The sequence below is a fragment of the Neodothiora populina genome, assembly GCF_041146345.1.
Source record: "Neodothiora populina strain CPC 39397 chromosome Unknown canker_contig_14, whole genome shotgun sequence".
Classification (NCBI taxonomy): Eukaryota; Fungi; Ascomycota; class Dothideomycetes; order Dothideales; family Dothioraceae; genus Neodothiora; species Neodothiora populina.
This window is the reverse complement of record NW_027191408.1, coordinates 220,338-235,930: the sequence shown is the minus strand read 5'-3', so window position 1 is coordinate 235,930 and position 15,593 is coordinate 220,338. Positions and strand designations below refer to the sequence as shown.

The 15,593-nt window shown below is 52.3% G+C and overlaps 4 protein-coding genes across 5 annotated transcripts; 1 reads left to right on the top strand and 3 right to left on the bottom strand.

The window, feature by feature from the left end:
- Positions 1-471: 471 nt before the first annotated feature.
- On the bottom strand, positions 472-2,944 carry AAFC00_002047 (uncharacterized protein; the record flags this gene model as incomplete). Of its 2 annotated transcripts, XM_069347977.1 has the most annotated exons (3): positions 472-2,241; positions 2,296-2,441; positions 2,497-2,944. In XM_069347977.1, the coding sequence occupies 3 exons, from the start codon at positions 2,942-2,944 to the stop codon at positions 472-474; spliced, it is 2,364 nt and encodes a 787-aa protein (XP_069201392.1). The 2 variants fall into 2 exon arrangements, with proteins under 2 accessions (XP_069201392.1, XP_069201393.1); XM_069341317.1 differs by lacking the exons at positions 2,296-2,441; positions 2,497-2,944 and having other exon boundaries at positions 472-1,884.
- A 2,147-nt stretch (positions 2,945-5,091) lies between these two features.
- AAFC00_002046 (uncharacterized protein) lies at positions 5,092-7,361 on the bottom strand (the record flags this gene model as incomplete). The annotated part of the gene is made up of 3 exons (XM_069341316.1): positions 5,092-7,162; positions 7,212-7,296; positions 7,355-7,361. The coding sequence occupies 3 exons, from the start codon at positions 7,359-7,361 to the stop codon at positions 5,092-5,094; spliced, it is 2,163 nt and encodes a 720-aa protein (XP_069201391.1).
- A 5,503-nt stretch (positions 7,362-12,864) lies between these two features.
- On the top strand, positions 12,865-14,043 carry AAFC00_002045 (uncharacterized protein; the record flags this gene model as incomplete). Its single annotated transcript, XM_069341315.1, has 1 exon — positions 12,865-14,043. One exon carries the CDS (start codon positions 12,865-12,867, stop codon positions 14,041-14,043), a length of 1,179 nt encoding a protein of 392 aa, XP_069201390.1.
- A 223-nt stretch (positions 14,044-14,266) lies between these two features.
- Positions 14,267-15,333, bottom strand: AAFC00_002044 (uncharacterized protein; the record flags this gene model as incomplete). The annotated part of the gene is made up of 2 exons (XM_069341314.1): positions 14,267-14,968; positions 15,058-15,333. The coding sequence occupies 2 exons, from the start codon at positions 15,331-15,333 to the stop codon at positions 14,267-14,269; spliced, it is 978 nt and encodes a 325-aa protein (XP_069201389.1).
- Positions 15,334-15,593: the final 260 nt, after the last annotated feature.

Genomic DNA, 15,593 nt, shown 5'->3' with positions numbered 1-15,593 from the left:
TATCCTTGGGAAAGGCGAGAGATTGTCAAAGTGGTAGCTTGAAAAAGAGATATAGGCAGGCGTTGTTGTTGTGGTGTCTGTCTGTTTGATCGTTGATTGTGTTTTGGTGGACAAATCGTGTGTTTACAATTGGAAGCTGCTGCAACTTCCCCCACACAATCACAATCGTCGCCAAGCGTCCAGACACTCCCGAAGCGGCTGTAACAACCTCACGCCCTAGTCCGAACTTCAACCATGCTATCAATGACAAACAACAGTCATCACGCAGCGTTCGTACTGGTGCCATCACAGCACTGCATGAGTCGGACGATCATTATAAAACCTAGAAAACGATGCGACTGATTATCCCAGATCATCCTTCCGGCATCTCTTCCGGACGTTGAACCTCCCTGCACTCTAGTCTGTTTTGTCACGCAAAGTACTGCTAATGTTGCCTAATGCTACGCCTGCCATGCTGATGAAAGTTACCATCTAGCTCCTATGTGTGATGGCACCTCTGACCCATTCTCCAACTTCGAAGCCAAGGCGTCTTAATGTCTCGGCCTTGATTCCGTCGCACAAGCTCCTCTCAGTCCTGCTGATATCGCCACCCATGCTTCGTGTATTTCGTCGAACAGCCATGAACTTGTACTTCATCTTGGGCTCCTCCACAATCTCCACACCCCCGATGCCTCCCTCGGCGCTTCTTGCAGGGTTCCAGCCATCGGTGTCCTTGACGTAGACCGTGAGATCTGGGCCAAGTATCCCCCTCCAGAGCGTTGCCGTCCATTGCCAATGGTCGTCTGGCCTGTACACATCTTTGATGGGTATACCAGATGAGAAGATATTAGACGCCGTCAGGGTGTATGTACGGAAAAGGATGACAAGGTTTGAGGAGTCTGAACTGCCATTGCTGCGATTGTCGACGTCCATCATGGACTGATCGACTTCGCTGGAGCCGACTGATGACTTTTCCCGGACACTAGAGCTGCCATCATCATCTTTGCTGCGAACGCTACTTGCAGAGTCCTTCCTGGCATCATCTTCGTATGTCACAAGCTTGAGGATCTCTCTGTTCTTCGAATGCCACTCCATTACAGTCTGGAGCAGATCTTCCGCAGTCAATTTGGAGTCTTTCGCGACGTTTTCCGGTCGTGGACCATCGATTATCTTGACAGTCATGTCAGTCTCTCGGCCTAGAGCTTCCGCAAGCCAGTCTGTGAGCTGACAGGCTGCCTCAGTATCATCTCCCTCGACAGCAATAATTGCTGCACGCCTTCTCCCTGAAGTCACTGGCAAAGGTGGCATGATGCGTCTGAGAATTCCAATTTTATGCTGAAACGTGATCGACATGATCTTGTCCCAGAGACTTCTCTTGTCAGATTCGCGGCTGCTCTCAGGAGCATGGTTGCTCGAGACTGGTCCTTGTACAACCCTACCAGCAGCGGTCCCTGGAGGTATACTGGATGTTTGCAGAGGTGGTAACGTCAAGCTCAAATCACTTCCAGCGGGCCGGCCGTGTCCCTGACTTGATCTATGCTGAGAATAACCTACACCAGGTCGTGGCGGCGGGCCCATTATCCCTGCAGGCATCGATGTGTGGCCCGGAGGTCCCAGAAGTATTTCGGCGGCAGGCGGAAGACTTTCTCTCCGGCCAGGACCGATAGTGTAATGATTGTTCGGGCTCAGCTGCTGCTGGACTTGTTGCGGCGATTGTTGTTGTGGATGAAAAGGAAATGGTGTCCCAGGGTCGCCGTTCGAGCGAGAGGGCGCCGCCCGTGCAGACATCACGTAGGTTCCATGTGGAGATTCGAACCGTCTACGTTTACCGTCCGGAGTGAGTGGAGACTCTCTGCTCTCGTCCGTCCGTGGCATCGGAGCAAATGGGGGTCGTCCTTGCGCCATTCGTCGAGGATGGGGCGACGACAAGGACAGATTGTCAAGCATCGGCAAGTATCGCGTTGATGGTGTCGTTGTTGACGACGGTGTGGGTGGTGGTAAGTGAATTGTGTTTTTGCCGATGGTCGGCTGTACGTAAGTAGTGATTGGGCTAGAACTTGCGCTGTTGACTGCCCTGTCCTGGCCGTCTCTCGCGGATAATGTGCTCGGAGATGGATGTATTATGCTTCTACCACCACACTTGGCACACTTACGAGGCTCTGAATATGAAGTCTCTGTCTCAGAGGAAATGCTACCACGGCGGCTTCGTTTTGGTTGATATCGATACTGTGGATATCTTTGCTGATGTTGGAGCTTTTCCTCCTGCCAAGTCATGTTAGTAGCCATAAGACGATGCAGATGTTGGATGGCACACACTTCAGCGTAGGTCCTCCACCTGTTCCTTTCGTTCTCAGTCTCTCCCCACCACTTATCACCGATGATCTTTGAAATATTAGGGTTCGTTGCCGAAGGATGCTTTGCCACCTCAGCGGCCTGATGATGCTGTCGGTAGAGGATGAAGGCTACCCGAGCGTCAGCCAGAGGGCTCGACATATCACAGTACCAGTGATCACTTACCGTTCCTCGGCCTAGGGACTTTGGGCTCCGGTTGACACAGACAGAGACTGATATTGGAATCACCAGAATTATCTCTAGATTGAACTGAATCGTCTTCGATCAAGTCGTTCTGCTCCAGCACATCCGCTCTGCGTTTGTGGCTACTTAGAAATGGTGGCGACTCCTCCGGCGTCAGTGGCGTATCAGAGGTGCCCGAGTGAGTAGGTGATGATCGTGGAGGGCGTAGAGGTGGTGGAATGGTAGAGTGGAGTTTGCGAGTTCTGCTCCTGTTGCGTTCTTGACCTATATTCGACAGATTACGATCTGGGCCAGTATTATCGTCGGTGTCAGTAGTTGGCATCGTTCTTTCCCATAGTTGTCTAGTGAAAACGATCTGAGGTTGGACATGGGCGGTATCGACAGCAGATGGAAGCCGGGGCTCGGACAGAGGAACTCGTATTGCAGACATTGATCAAAGGGACAAGTTGAGGAATGCACAGGCTCTTGTTGTTGAAAGGAACAGACGTCTGTTGTCTCCCTTTGAACGGTTGGGTGCACAAAGGCAGGCCAAAGGGCGGCAGTGGGAAGGCCCATTATTCAAGGATGCAGCCATCTTTCTATGCCTTTTGTTCGCGAGTTTACCCATTGGCCAAGTTTGCTTCTTTGTGTGAGGGTCATTGGCTCATCTTGGATGTATGCAATTGGTCCTAGCCAGACGCACTCTGAGGAAAAACTGTAACGCGGACCCGACTGCTGCCCTCTTTGTCCCAGTGGGTGTGTGCTCTCTGTCTGCAATCGGTCGAGCCGAACTTACCACCAAGACATTCCAAACGACTTTGCTAGCAATGCAAGGGAGAACGGGTAAACGTGGGATGCAAACGGAGATTACTCGTTGCAACAGCATTGGCGCACACGAGGCGCAGGACGACGCCAGAGACATGGTAAATGGGACGGTCAAGACTATCACCTACGTGTTGTGTAGTGATGGAAAGGAAATCTACCGCTGTCATTTGTCCAAGCACGTAGTCATGGGGAGTTCAAGGTGTACGGTAAATCCATGCCAAGACCATGCTATGCAGTATCGGGTTCCATCTGTGTAACCCACGGATCTGCAGATTCAGTTCAATAGACGGGACAAAGAGAGATGTGTAGCGGAGATCCTCACACCTGCGGTACTTGTGTTTGAAGTGATAGGCGGGACTCAACGACGCTGCATCTTCCTGCGGCGAGGCGGTGTACGTGACGCAGGGCAGCCTCAAGTGCCGCAAGTAGGCAGGCAGGCAGGCGGCTGAACCATATGATGCAGACTTTCTTCAGTCGACTTTCATTAGAGATGGAGGAAAAGGTTGGCAATTCGACTGCCGTGCCAATCACCATTTCTGAAGCTGGGACTTCTTGATCATATCCCCTGCTTTGTCGTGAGATGACAAGGGACCTTATGACGCAGAGTGGTCTCCCTCTTTTCTGTTTGTTGCTCACATTGTAGAGAAAGATCATCTGCGTTTGATGCTGCAATTCCAAGATTTTTAGTGGATAAAGACAACAATAGCACAACAGCTCGAATCAGCTCTCCAGGGAAGGACGCGCAGACACTGAGACTCGGGCAATCACGAAATTGAAGTCTTGCGACTCTGATACTGATGAGATTGGAGGGCTGGGAAGGGTTGTTTGTATCCCACCTATGGATATCTCCAAGACGGACGGCATGTCCTACTCAGACCGCAAGTGAAGCAGCAGTAAAATTCCAGCATCGGATGATCTGTGAGAGCCTCATCGCCGAGCGGTTCCATGTCTCTACCGAGCCTTCATTACGAGTACAAAGCAGGAAAACATCATCCTCACGTCTGCACATTTCCTATATGATCAAGCCATGATGATTCGACACATCTCAAGATCAGGGAGTTACGGCGTTTGCGTGTCCAGCGCTCACCGACTCAACTTCAAGCACGTCTCGGGTGCGAGTTTCACGAGTCTCAAGTGGTCATGTGTCCTTCTCTGAAGCAGATCCAGCGCAGATTGTAGTTGGACATCGTCAGGATGGAACATGATCTTGAGCTCACTTGGCGCCTTGTAGCGATCATGGGACACGGAAAGGGGAAAGAAACATGAAGGGTAAATGAGCTGTAGTCCCATCATATCTTCTTAATCGAGCTTGCTTGCTGTCGCACTGGTACCTGATTGTTGAAAATGTGAGTCACTCGGTTCCAGATCAGGTGCTTGCGGGAGCTGATGTTTCAATCCAACTTGTTTGCGGCACCAGACGGCGTGGCAAGTAGGACTTACCCAGAATTGTTCGATGATTGACGATGATGACAAGATTTTAAGGTTCTGAACCCATCAGGGTCGATCGGGAGAGGTTTCGACTCAGGGCGCGTGAACGGACATGGAGATGGATGTTCCTGCTTTGAGACTATATGCATACACGTTACGTCAGTCCGCATCTCAGGGGAGATCTTCTTTCAGTTGACGCTGACACTTTGATGCTCGTGTGGAAACATCGAGAGGAACCATTTGGAATGAGGTGAAGTACTAAAAGTCTAGCGCTTAGGTGAATGGTCTAATCTAGGCTCCAGTGACGATAAAGGTGCACAAGGTCTGGAGAGCTCACAAGCGCCATTACGGGGTTGCAGGAGTATCATCTCCACCCATCAAGGCCCCGGTCAGTCCCTTCATCCTTCGCCCAAGCAGATCGTCCTCACTCGCTAGACTCACTAGACTCTTGTTCCTCTGAGCTAGTGGACGGTCTACGTCCCTGGCGCTTCTCATCTTCTTTGCTACGGACCGCGGAGATCCTTTCCTTGGACTTATGCGAGCCGTGATGCCACTCATCTCAAGAGGTCGATCGCCTTCGTCCCCAGAGCTCTCTGTAAACATTCGGCGATGATGTCTGAGGTTATTGAGGCCGCTTCTCAACCCAGCACCGAAATAGTCGCTTTCTTCGTGTGCGGCTGTCTCGTCGGCTAATCGTTCAGCCTCTTCTTCACGCAAGTCTGCCTCGTTGAAGATCTCCCTCATCCATTTGGCGCAGCGGAATATGTATTTCCAACCCTCAGGGAACACACTGACAAATTGAAGAAAGCCATGTGAGATACCTGGGATCAAGACAACGTTGACGTGATCAGTCTCGATGAATTCTCGCTTTTCTCGTACTAGACCCAGCTCCTTTCTTTCACGCCAGAGAGCAGCTTTGGCTTGACGTATGCGACCGGCGAATATCACTGTATCGTCCACTAGAGGATCGCGCTCGCCAGTCAACATGTAAGTCTTGGGGAATCGAACCAGAAGTGCCTCAGGTGCCAGTAGTGGTGAGAGCAGATAGTCTGTCGAGAAGTCCGGACGAGAATGAGGACCAATGTAGAGGATAATCATAGCCCGCATCATCTCGGGGCTGAGGATACGATCGTTGAAGTACGAGATCATGGACGACATGGCCAACCGCGTTTTCAGCTGCGTTGCCTGTGTCTGAGACGTCATCGCCTTCGACGTGTCGATCGTATGCGCAGCACCGGTGTGCACTTCGTCTTTTGGAGACTTGACTGTCTTTGCACCCTTGACACTGCCCTCTATGGCGCTCTGACGTGCTTGCTTCGGAGGACTCGGATCGTCCTCCTCGTCGTCGGATGCGTGGGGAGTGTTTGGTGTCAGCTTCTTGTAATCATCACTCTTCCTGCTAAGGACACCCTGATTGGTCTTGCGCATCTTTCGATCCCTGATCAGGGCCATCTGTTCGTCGGTCATCCAGTTTCCAATGTTCATGTCCAAGGCAGGATAGACAAGAACAACTCCCTCGGGAACTGGAAGGGAAACTTCTCCTCTCCAGCGACGCCCTTCTGTGCTCCCGGTTTGTAGTATCATGAGTACCAGACCGACCGCAAGATTGCCCCCTGCGCTGTCTCCACTAACAACAATCTTTGGATCTACCTCTCCCGATAACCCGATACAACGTCCCTTTGTAGCAACAAGAGTATGGTAGACATCGTAGCATTCGTTCAATGCATGTGGATAAGGATGTTCGGGTGCCTTCTTATAGTCCAATGCCAGGATAGGCACACCCGTGCGCCCAGCCCAGGCAAGCAGCTTGTCTTCATGACCTCTTGGGTCCATGGCCACGAAGCCACCGCCCGGAATATCCAGGACGACCTTGTCATGTTTCTTGAGGGCGCTGATTGGACCGTCAAAATACAACCAGGCCTCGACGGGCTCGGTGTAGCTGCTCTCTTTGGGTCGCGGAATACGAATCGCGCGAGGAGGATATCGTGTGAGCCTCGGTCTCAGGAGCTTGGTGAAGAAGCTTATGTATGGTGTCGTAGGCTTGTTCCAGCTGATCCTCAGATGCTCGAGGGTAAGGCCTCCCCGGATCTTGCGAACCTTCTCGTCGGCTTGCTCAGCACACACAAGGTAGTATATGGTGAAGACAATACTAGCGATGTTCTTGAGCCATTCTGGCCGCAGCCGCATCGCCGTCCAGAAACCTGCATCCAGCGCAGTGGTGACCCACGTTGCTCGAAAGTAGGAACGAGTGTATAGGTTCGAAAGTGGTTCTGGACATTCGAGGCCTACGAGTTTGCTGAAGTTGCGGGAAATATATAGATATGTCAACGTGAGCACGACAGTTTGCCATGCGCTCAGACGAGACGATACAAGGCGGGAGATACGCCGTAAGAACGGTGGTCCATGAGGATTACCTCTGTGCTATGATCAGAGAGATGTATTGAATGAGACTGGATCTACCATACCTGTAGAGATATAACGACCAAAAGGATACCACTGCAAAGACCTGGATCTTGCGGAATTTGACAGACGGTCTGCCTAATACATGATCTGAGTGCAGCGGTCAGTCAACCCACGGTAACTCTGTCCATCCATCCAGTCCACCTACCTATCATTTTGGCTGTCTGGGGCGAAAGGATATCACAATCATGCCCGCTAGAAGAACACACAATCTGGGCTGATGGATACAAACCGAGAATCACAGCATCGCAGGACGGAAGCAAACAGACGGTTATACCTGCTAAGGAGCACAGATCACTGGACGAAGCAAGGGAGTGTCTTGACAGAATGGAACGGACAAAGAAAGGAAGGGAAGAGGGTTCGAGTCTACAGGGTACTATGATGTAGTAATGGAAAGGAGCAGGTCATGAGTCGAAACTCAGGTCGACTTACCGACGTAGACTCGCCGTTCAAGGTCCGAACCGGTCTTTCATGTGACAACGACAGGACCCTTATACAACACACTTGGAAGGCAAGATAGAGTGCGAGACGAGCATCAGCTGCAAGCACACAGGTACTGTACGGTAGGGCTGAGCCAAGGTCCGGAGACGTGGTGATCAACTCCGGGGCATTGGAGTGGGGCTGAGTCGGGGATACTCCACACCCCCGGTTTCACATGTCAATCCTAGAACCTCCTAGAACGGTAATATTCACCGATTAATATTCTACTGTAGCTTGGGCATAGATTTTAACGTTAGAGGTGTATATTTTAGGATGTTTTTATAGGAAGGCCGTGACTGCTGGACGCTGCTTCCTCTGATCCGGTCCATCGCATGGTCCGCCACGCCGTCCCATGCATGCGAGGCTCCATATCATACATACAGCAGGTCTGCCAGCTGCCGCTTACTCAATCTCGTCCTCGTACTGGACGGGGCCATCGGGTCCCATGAGACGTTTGAGTTGATCCTGCACGTACTTGTGCACGTGCTCATCCGCCGCCTCTTTGTCCTTGTTGCCATTGGGCTTCTCGCCGTCTTTGTAAATGGTCCACGTGCGCGATGGACCGGACTTGCCATCGTCGGCTTCGTCATCATCTTCAGCATTATCTGAAGGTGGAGCTGACTGCCAGTCACTGCGAGCGCCCATGGATCTGCTGGTTGATGATCTGCGGAGTGCGCTTGGCTTCTTGGAGAGCGAGTTCCTGCGTTGCCGCGTGAAGACATCGTCGAAATAATGAGACGCAGCAGCAGTTGGGGTGCGCGGTGTTTGCGGGAGACGGCAGTTGACACTAAAAGCAGTTTGTTAGCTGACCAGATTCAAAACACAGACGCGCATGAACTTACCCTGTATCGTGGATCATCTTGGCGACAAGACCTGTCCATCCACACTGATGACTAGCACCAAGACCTCTGCCACTGTCGCCATCGAAGAATTCGTAGAACCACAGGTAGTCTTTCCAGTTAGGGTCGTAGTCGAGCATGTCGTTGCCGTCGTTGATAGCACGTCGGCCGTTCTCGCCACGTGCCATGAGATGTTGCAGACGATGCTGGAGTTCCTCGGCGACATGACCGAGATGCATGTAGTCGCCTGATCCAACAGGGCACTCGACTTGCACCGTGTTACCGTAGAACATGTAGAATCGAAGCAGGGACTCGACAAGGAGGAAGTTGACGGCAATCCACACGGGTCCACGCCAATTACTGTTACCACCGAAAAGACCACTGTCGGAGTCGCCTGGGACGTAGCCGACCGAGAACTCCTGGCCGTTGACGTTCATTGAGTAGGGGTGCTTCTCGTGGTATTTGGAGAGCGAGCGGATACCACCAGCGGAGAGGAACTCATCCTCACTGAGCATACGCTCGAGAATACGCTTGAGTCTGTCCTCGCTCACCAGGGAGAGTAGGAGACGATCCTCCTTGCCGCGACGCTTCATACTGGCCGTGTTGCGTTCCATAACGTCGGGACGGTGGTCAATGAACCACTGCAGACGCTTCTTGAACTGCGGGAATCTGTCGATGACCTGCGGCTCAAGGGTCAAAGTGGCATACAAGGGGATCAGACCAACCAGAGAGCGAACAGGCATTTGCTGAGTATAAGGTCCGCCCCAGGAAATAGCGTCATAGTAGAAACCATCCTTCTCATTCCACAGTGATTCGGCTTCATCACCGGATCGGTATTGCATCGCGTCAGAGATCAGGATGAAGTGCTCGAAAAACTTCGAAGCAATGTCCTCGTACGTTCTACGATGCTTGGCAAGTTCCAAAGCAATGTTGAGCATACAGAGACAGTAGAAGCCCATCCAGCCAGTACTGTCGGCTTGCTCCAAGACTCCGCCCGTGGGGAGTGGGTCTGATCGGTTGAAAAGACCAATGTTGTCCAGTCCAAGGAATCCACCCTCGAACACGTTCTTTCCGTCTGCATCCTTTCGGTTGACCCACCAGGTGAAGTTGAGGAGCAGCTTCTGGAAGACACGCTCGAGGAAGTCAAGATCCTCCCTTCCGTACATCTTGCGCTCAATCTTGAATGTTCTGAATGTTGCCCAAGCATGTACAGGAGGGTTGACATCGCCGAAGTTCCACTCGTATGCTGGTAGTTGTCCATTGGGATGCATGTACCACTCGCGAGTGAAGAGGTCCAACTGTTTCTTGGCGAACTCGGGGTCTACCATTGCCAACGGAAGGCAGTGAAAGGCACTATCCCACGCTGCGAAGAATGGATATTCCCACGAGTCCGGCATGGACAAGATGTCGTCGAGATACATGTGCTTCCAGTGTTGATTGCGGATATTCTTTCTCGAGGCAGGTGGAGGCGGTTGGCCAGGGTCTCCGTTGGCCCACTGATCCCAGATGAAGTGGTAGTATTGTTTGCACCAAAGCATGCCAGATAGAGCCTGACGCTGAATGTTGCGAAGGTCGTCTGCCATGGGCATGGGGCTTATTCTCCAGTAGAACTCATCTGCTTCGGCAAGACGCTGGTCGATAACATCATCGAAGAGTTCCTCGTCAAGGTATCCCTCAACCTGCTTCTTCGAAATTCTGAAACGGACAACGGCGCACTCACCAGGAGGAACACCCTCGCCTTGGTTGAAGGCATACCAGGCAGCGCTCTTGGTTCCGGTCTTCTTGGGGTTAATGGCCTTCTTGTCGCCGTCGCAGATGTACTTGTGGAAGGCGTTCTTCACATATTCGGTCTTATTCTCGGTACCCCAGAGACCCTTAAAGTCGGTGTCGTTGTCGGTGAACATGAACTCGGGGTGAATGTCCTCGTCGCGGCCACCATAATTAGGCGACGGGGAGCACTGGAAGTAGCGTTTGCCGAGCTTCTTGTGATTGGTCTCGCAGGCAAAATCACCAGCTTGCTTGACAGTCGGCTTGGTGTCGTCGTGTCCCCAAGCCCAAGTGTTTCTGAACCACACGTGTGGAATAATGTGCAACTTTGCCGCCTCGGGTCCGCGGTTGTATGCAGTCACACGGAACAGGAGCTCATCCGGGTCATCAGACTCTTTGGCGGTCTCGATAAAAATGTCCCAGTATTTGTTATCCTTGAAGATGCCTGTGTCAAGAAGGTTGTACTCCCGCTCTTGCTTTGAACGCTTGCCGTTCTCCTCGACGAGGTCTTCGTAGGGAAACTTCTCTTGAGGGTACTTGTAGAGGAACTTCATGTACGAGTGCTGTTCGATAATTAGCAGAGAAGAGATGAAGACACGTGCAGAGTCAAGCACGACATACCGATGGAGTGTTGTCGAGATGGAAATGGCACTCCTTGATGCTCTCTCCGTGGACTCCCTGGGGATTTGAGAGACCAAAAAGACGCTCCTTGAGGTAATCACTGTAAGGCTATTGTAAGTAGGATTACGGACGCAGACAGAAACGACTCGTGCTTACTCCTTCTCGTTCCAGAAAGCAAAGGCGATGTTCATCAAACTATGCGTGTCTGAAACACCGGCGATACCATCTTCACCCCATCTGTAGGCTCGACTGCGGGACATCTCATGTGAGAAATCTGTGCACGACATTAGACTGTGGCTCACAATGAATCAAGCGGTATACATACGGCTCCATGCATCTCCGTTGTCGCTGTCACTGTTAGCATGATACGGTTCTTCAGCATTGGCTATTCAACATACGAGTAGTCCTCTCTCACTGTTCACATGTCAGCTCTGTATTTCAATCATGAGGATCCAACGGTACATACCAGTAGCCCACTGTCGCTCAGCAACATAAGGTCCCCATTTCTTCCAGTACTTGGTTCGCTCGCGATCTTCCTTAAGACGCTGTTCCTCCTCAGTGAGATATTCGGAGCCATCAATGAGAACCATGATGGGCGGTCAGCAGTATGAACTGCGGGTTGGGAGTAATGTAACGAATGCGAATGTAGTCTGCAAGTGGAGCGTTGGCGGAAGGCTAGCTCAGACAGTCACAAAAGTAAAGATGCGAATGCAGTCAAAAGGTTAAGCAACAACACCCAAACAACAGACAGACGAATAGAAAGCTAGAATTTGGAAAAAGGATATGTAGCACAAGCCGGGGTTAATGCAGACGGAACGAAGCTGGGAAAAACAAGAACAAGAAGCGCCTTGTAGAGCTTGAGAGAAAGATTGATTGATGGGGCTCCGGGCTGGGGTTAGGAAGGCACCACCTTCGTCATTCCGTGCCTTAGTCCGATTGCCTATGCGGGCAGGCACGCCCGCTGAACGATGGCCAGCACTACCACTTCTCAACCGATTTCATATATTTGAACATGGGCCATGTAGGCTGCCTATCATCGCGGATGGGGAAAGAATTACATTCGAGAAGGGAAAGGCCGATGCCAATTGAGCCCGACAAGGACAATTCGGTGTCAGAGAGATTAACTACATCATTGGGACGACCAGACCGCATTGCGGATGCTGTAATGCACACAGTGGGCATACTTGTGTAAAGTGTGTCAGTGTGTCAACCCGCCCGCCATGCCCCGTGGGCACAACAGATTGCTCGACAGCGATCGCCATCATGATCCATCTGCTGGTTCGTGGGGCCGGAGCCCATCTCCACTTAATCTTTTCGCCAAGCTTCGGTTGCATTTCACCATAACGATCGTTGGTAACAGGCACGAACGAACTGCACAGTCTCTCTGTGAGGCTCAAAAGTTGTTATATATTGCCAAAAGAGTTCTCAGGTCCTGTAGGATGTGCGGCTTGTATACCTCATCTACAGTACACGCAATGCATCGAAGCACGCACCTCTCCACTGCGACAGACGGGGACGACGCTTATCTCATTCCCCACTAAACAGCCAGCTAAGATTGAGGCATTTGATGGCTGAAAGGTGGGTATGTGCACTCTACAAGTGTTTTATGCTCCTGCCATACTTGTATCGCTTAAGACCACCTCAGGCACTATCGACGATTCGCAATGTTCCAGGCGAACGCCTTTATTCGCGAACCCAATTTTTCCAACCCGGCAAACAACTTGTGACATGATGACTTTAAAAGCATCGTCAGCAGGTATTGGGCCATCTGACATACTTGATATTAGCTTGCTGCATGTTTTCATTAAGATAACAAAAATAATGGTCACTAGAGCCACGTGACGTGCTTGGTCGGTGTTTGTGTTCTCGCTATGGTGAACATCAGCGGGTCCCGCCAGCAAAGCTCCAGACGACATGCAATAGAGCCAACACATAATTGCTAGCGTCTAACATGCGGCGAAGGACAAGGAAACATCTTTTCCACGCCGCAATATTCGGGAGCGTATTATTTTTGATCATCTACCTAGGAGGTTCACAGTCTAACGGCAAGGTCTTCAAATGGACCGAGATACACTACAAGACCAGTGCCGCAACGCTCCCTGAGGCACGCGGCGTATGTCCCGGCCTGGAGAAAAACACCAAGCCAGCACTGATAGTATCACGAGTGTCGGCTGATGGAGATTCCAAATGGCTCAAAACATTGTCCTCAAAGTATCATTTATGCATCTATGCTGTGGATGCACCAAAGGACACCAAATCAACATATCTCCAAGTCCCCGCGAACCGAGGGCATGAGGCAATGGCATATCTAACATTTATAATCGACAACTACGCTGCCATTCCCGCCTCAGGCGCCGTCTTCGTCCACGGCTCGCGTTGGGCATGGCACAATGACTCCCCAGAATACGACAACGCAGCCCTGCTCGCAGCTCTCAGGGTCGAGTCTGCCCTCGAGCCCTACGGCTACCACAACCTCCGCTGCGACTGGAGCGCGAGTACGTGTTCAGCATCCTACGGCCCGGCCCAAGGAAGTCTAGAAACGTCCATGAACGCAGTCATGCAGCCGTGGGACGCGCGAACGGTATCAGACAAAGCCTTGCCACGCGCCCTAGCCGACCTATTCGGCGGCGAAGAGTCAGACTCGCCACGCCGTCGAGACGTGCTGCTCGGACGCAGCGACCCCGTAAAGTCCCAGTGTTGCGCCCAGTTTGTCGTCGCGCGCGAGAACATCTGGCGGCACTCGCGAGACGAATACGTCGCGTTGCGGCAATGGCTGTTAGACAGCAGCGACAGCGACAGCGACGACGAAACCAATCCTCCGACCCCTCGCCAGGGCCGCACGAGTTACGCCTCCGCAGCGGCAGCACCGAGCGACGACCGCGTCGCGGGCCGCATCCTGTCCTATCTCTGGCACATCCTGTTCATGCGGCCCGAGACAGACGGGTCGGGAAACATGAACCTCGCGCGTCTGAACCAGCAGGCTTGTCCCCGCGCCGACGAGTGTTATTGTCGCTTGTACGGCCGGTGTGGACTCGAGGGGTGCGGCGTGAGTCCCGAGCAGTGTTTTGGGCAGTACACCCTGCCGCCGGACTTTCAACTGCCTGCGAATTGGGAGGAGGCGCATTCGTGATTGCTGGAGAAACGCGGAAAGAAGAGGGTGATTACGGGGTCTTGTGGCTTGTTGAGTGTGTCATGTGTGTGTGTATATCTTGTATATATTCAAAGCTCTTCGAGGTTGACTTTCACGCAATCACTGGTTTTTGATTCCTTGCGGGATTTAAAGAGTATGGCATCCATGTGCGATCTGCGGTATAACGAAGGCGGTAATTCTGGTATCTCTCTCTCGTCCTCTTCTACTCAACGGTATCCAACGACCCCTTGCCGACAGTACTCGGAGGCGCGGCGCCCTTCTGCTGTCTCAGCTTCTCCTCGAACTTGGCAAACTCCTGCAGCGCGACCTCCTCCTCCTGATCCATGACCTGCTGCACGCCGACGACCTCGTCGATATAATGCATCAGCATGCTCTCGATGCCGTTCTTCAGCGTGACGGTGCTCGAGTCGCAGGTCCTGCAAGCGCCACGGAGCTTGAGCAGGACCTGGCCGTCGACGAAGCCGCGGAACTCGATGTCGCCGCCGTCTTCTTGGATGGCGGGGCGGATGCGCGTCTCGAGCAGTTCTTTGATCATGGACACGACTTCCGAGTCGTCTTCGTTGTAGGCCAGACTGTCCTGCTCTTCGGTGACGTCGCCGTTTTCGTCGGTGACTTTGCCCGAGGACTCGGACGCGTTGACGATAGGTTGGCCTGATGTCACGGCTTCGGTGATGAGGGAAAAGACTTCGGGTTTCACGTGCGCCCACGGCACTGAGGAGTCTTTGGATATGGTGATGTAGTCTTGGCCGTAGAAGACCGAGGTCACGCCGTCGACGCTCAGTAGTTGGGCGGCGAGAGGTGAGGGGTTGGGAGGTGCGACTGTCGAGCGTGGAGAGAGGTATTCGATGAAGGGAGAGGAGAAGCCTGGTGGCAGAATGGGATGGTTGGGTCGGAATTTCAATGCCTGGTTTTTCGTTGCTCTCGTCAGTGATTGTCCCCCCTTGGCCTCCTTGTTTCCGCCATGGCACGACTGGAACATGGATAGCTACATACATCTGCATTGGGTGTATCCTCGGTCTGAATGAAGATAGCCCTGCGTGCATTGCCCACGGCCGACAGAGCAACTGGCTGTTCGTAGTGACTAAGGTTCGGTCGGCGACTGCTCCTTGACGAAGTGATGGATGATGGTGCTGTGTGGTACAGGCTCCGTTGCGCCGCTGCACCGTATGTCGCTGTGGCAAGTCTAGAGGAGGACCGGGCGGCCTTTGGCGCCACTGCGCGCAGAGCTGATCTGCAGACGGCTTGGTATTGCATCGGTACTGTTGCCATTGTGGTGTGTATGTCGATGTAGGTCGGTGTTGGAGTCGATTACAGGGATGAATGTGGTGGTATTATTGGTAGGTGAAATGGTATCAATGTTGGATCATTTCTTTGTCTTTAGATGTTTCTGCTTCTGCTTCGAAATCAATTCGAGCTCGGATATACGATGACGTAACTCCGACGAATCATTCGCCTTCTCAAGGTCATAGGCCTCCGATGCCGTCTCTCCAACACCAGCGATATATAGAAAGCATGAACATTGATTTCGA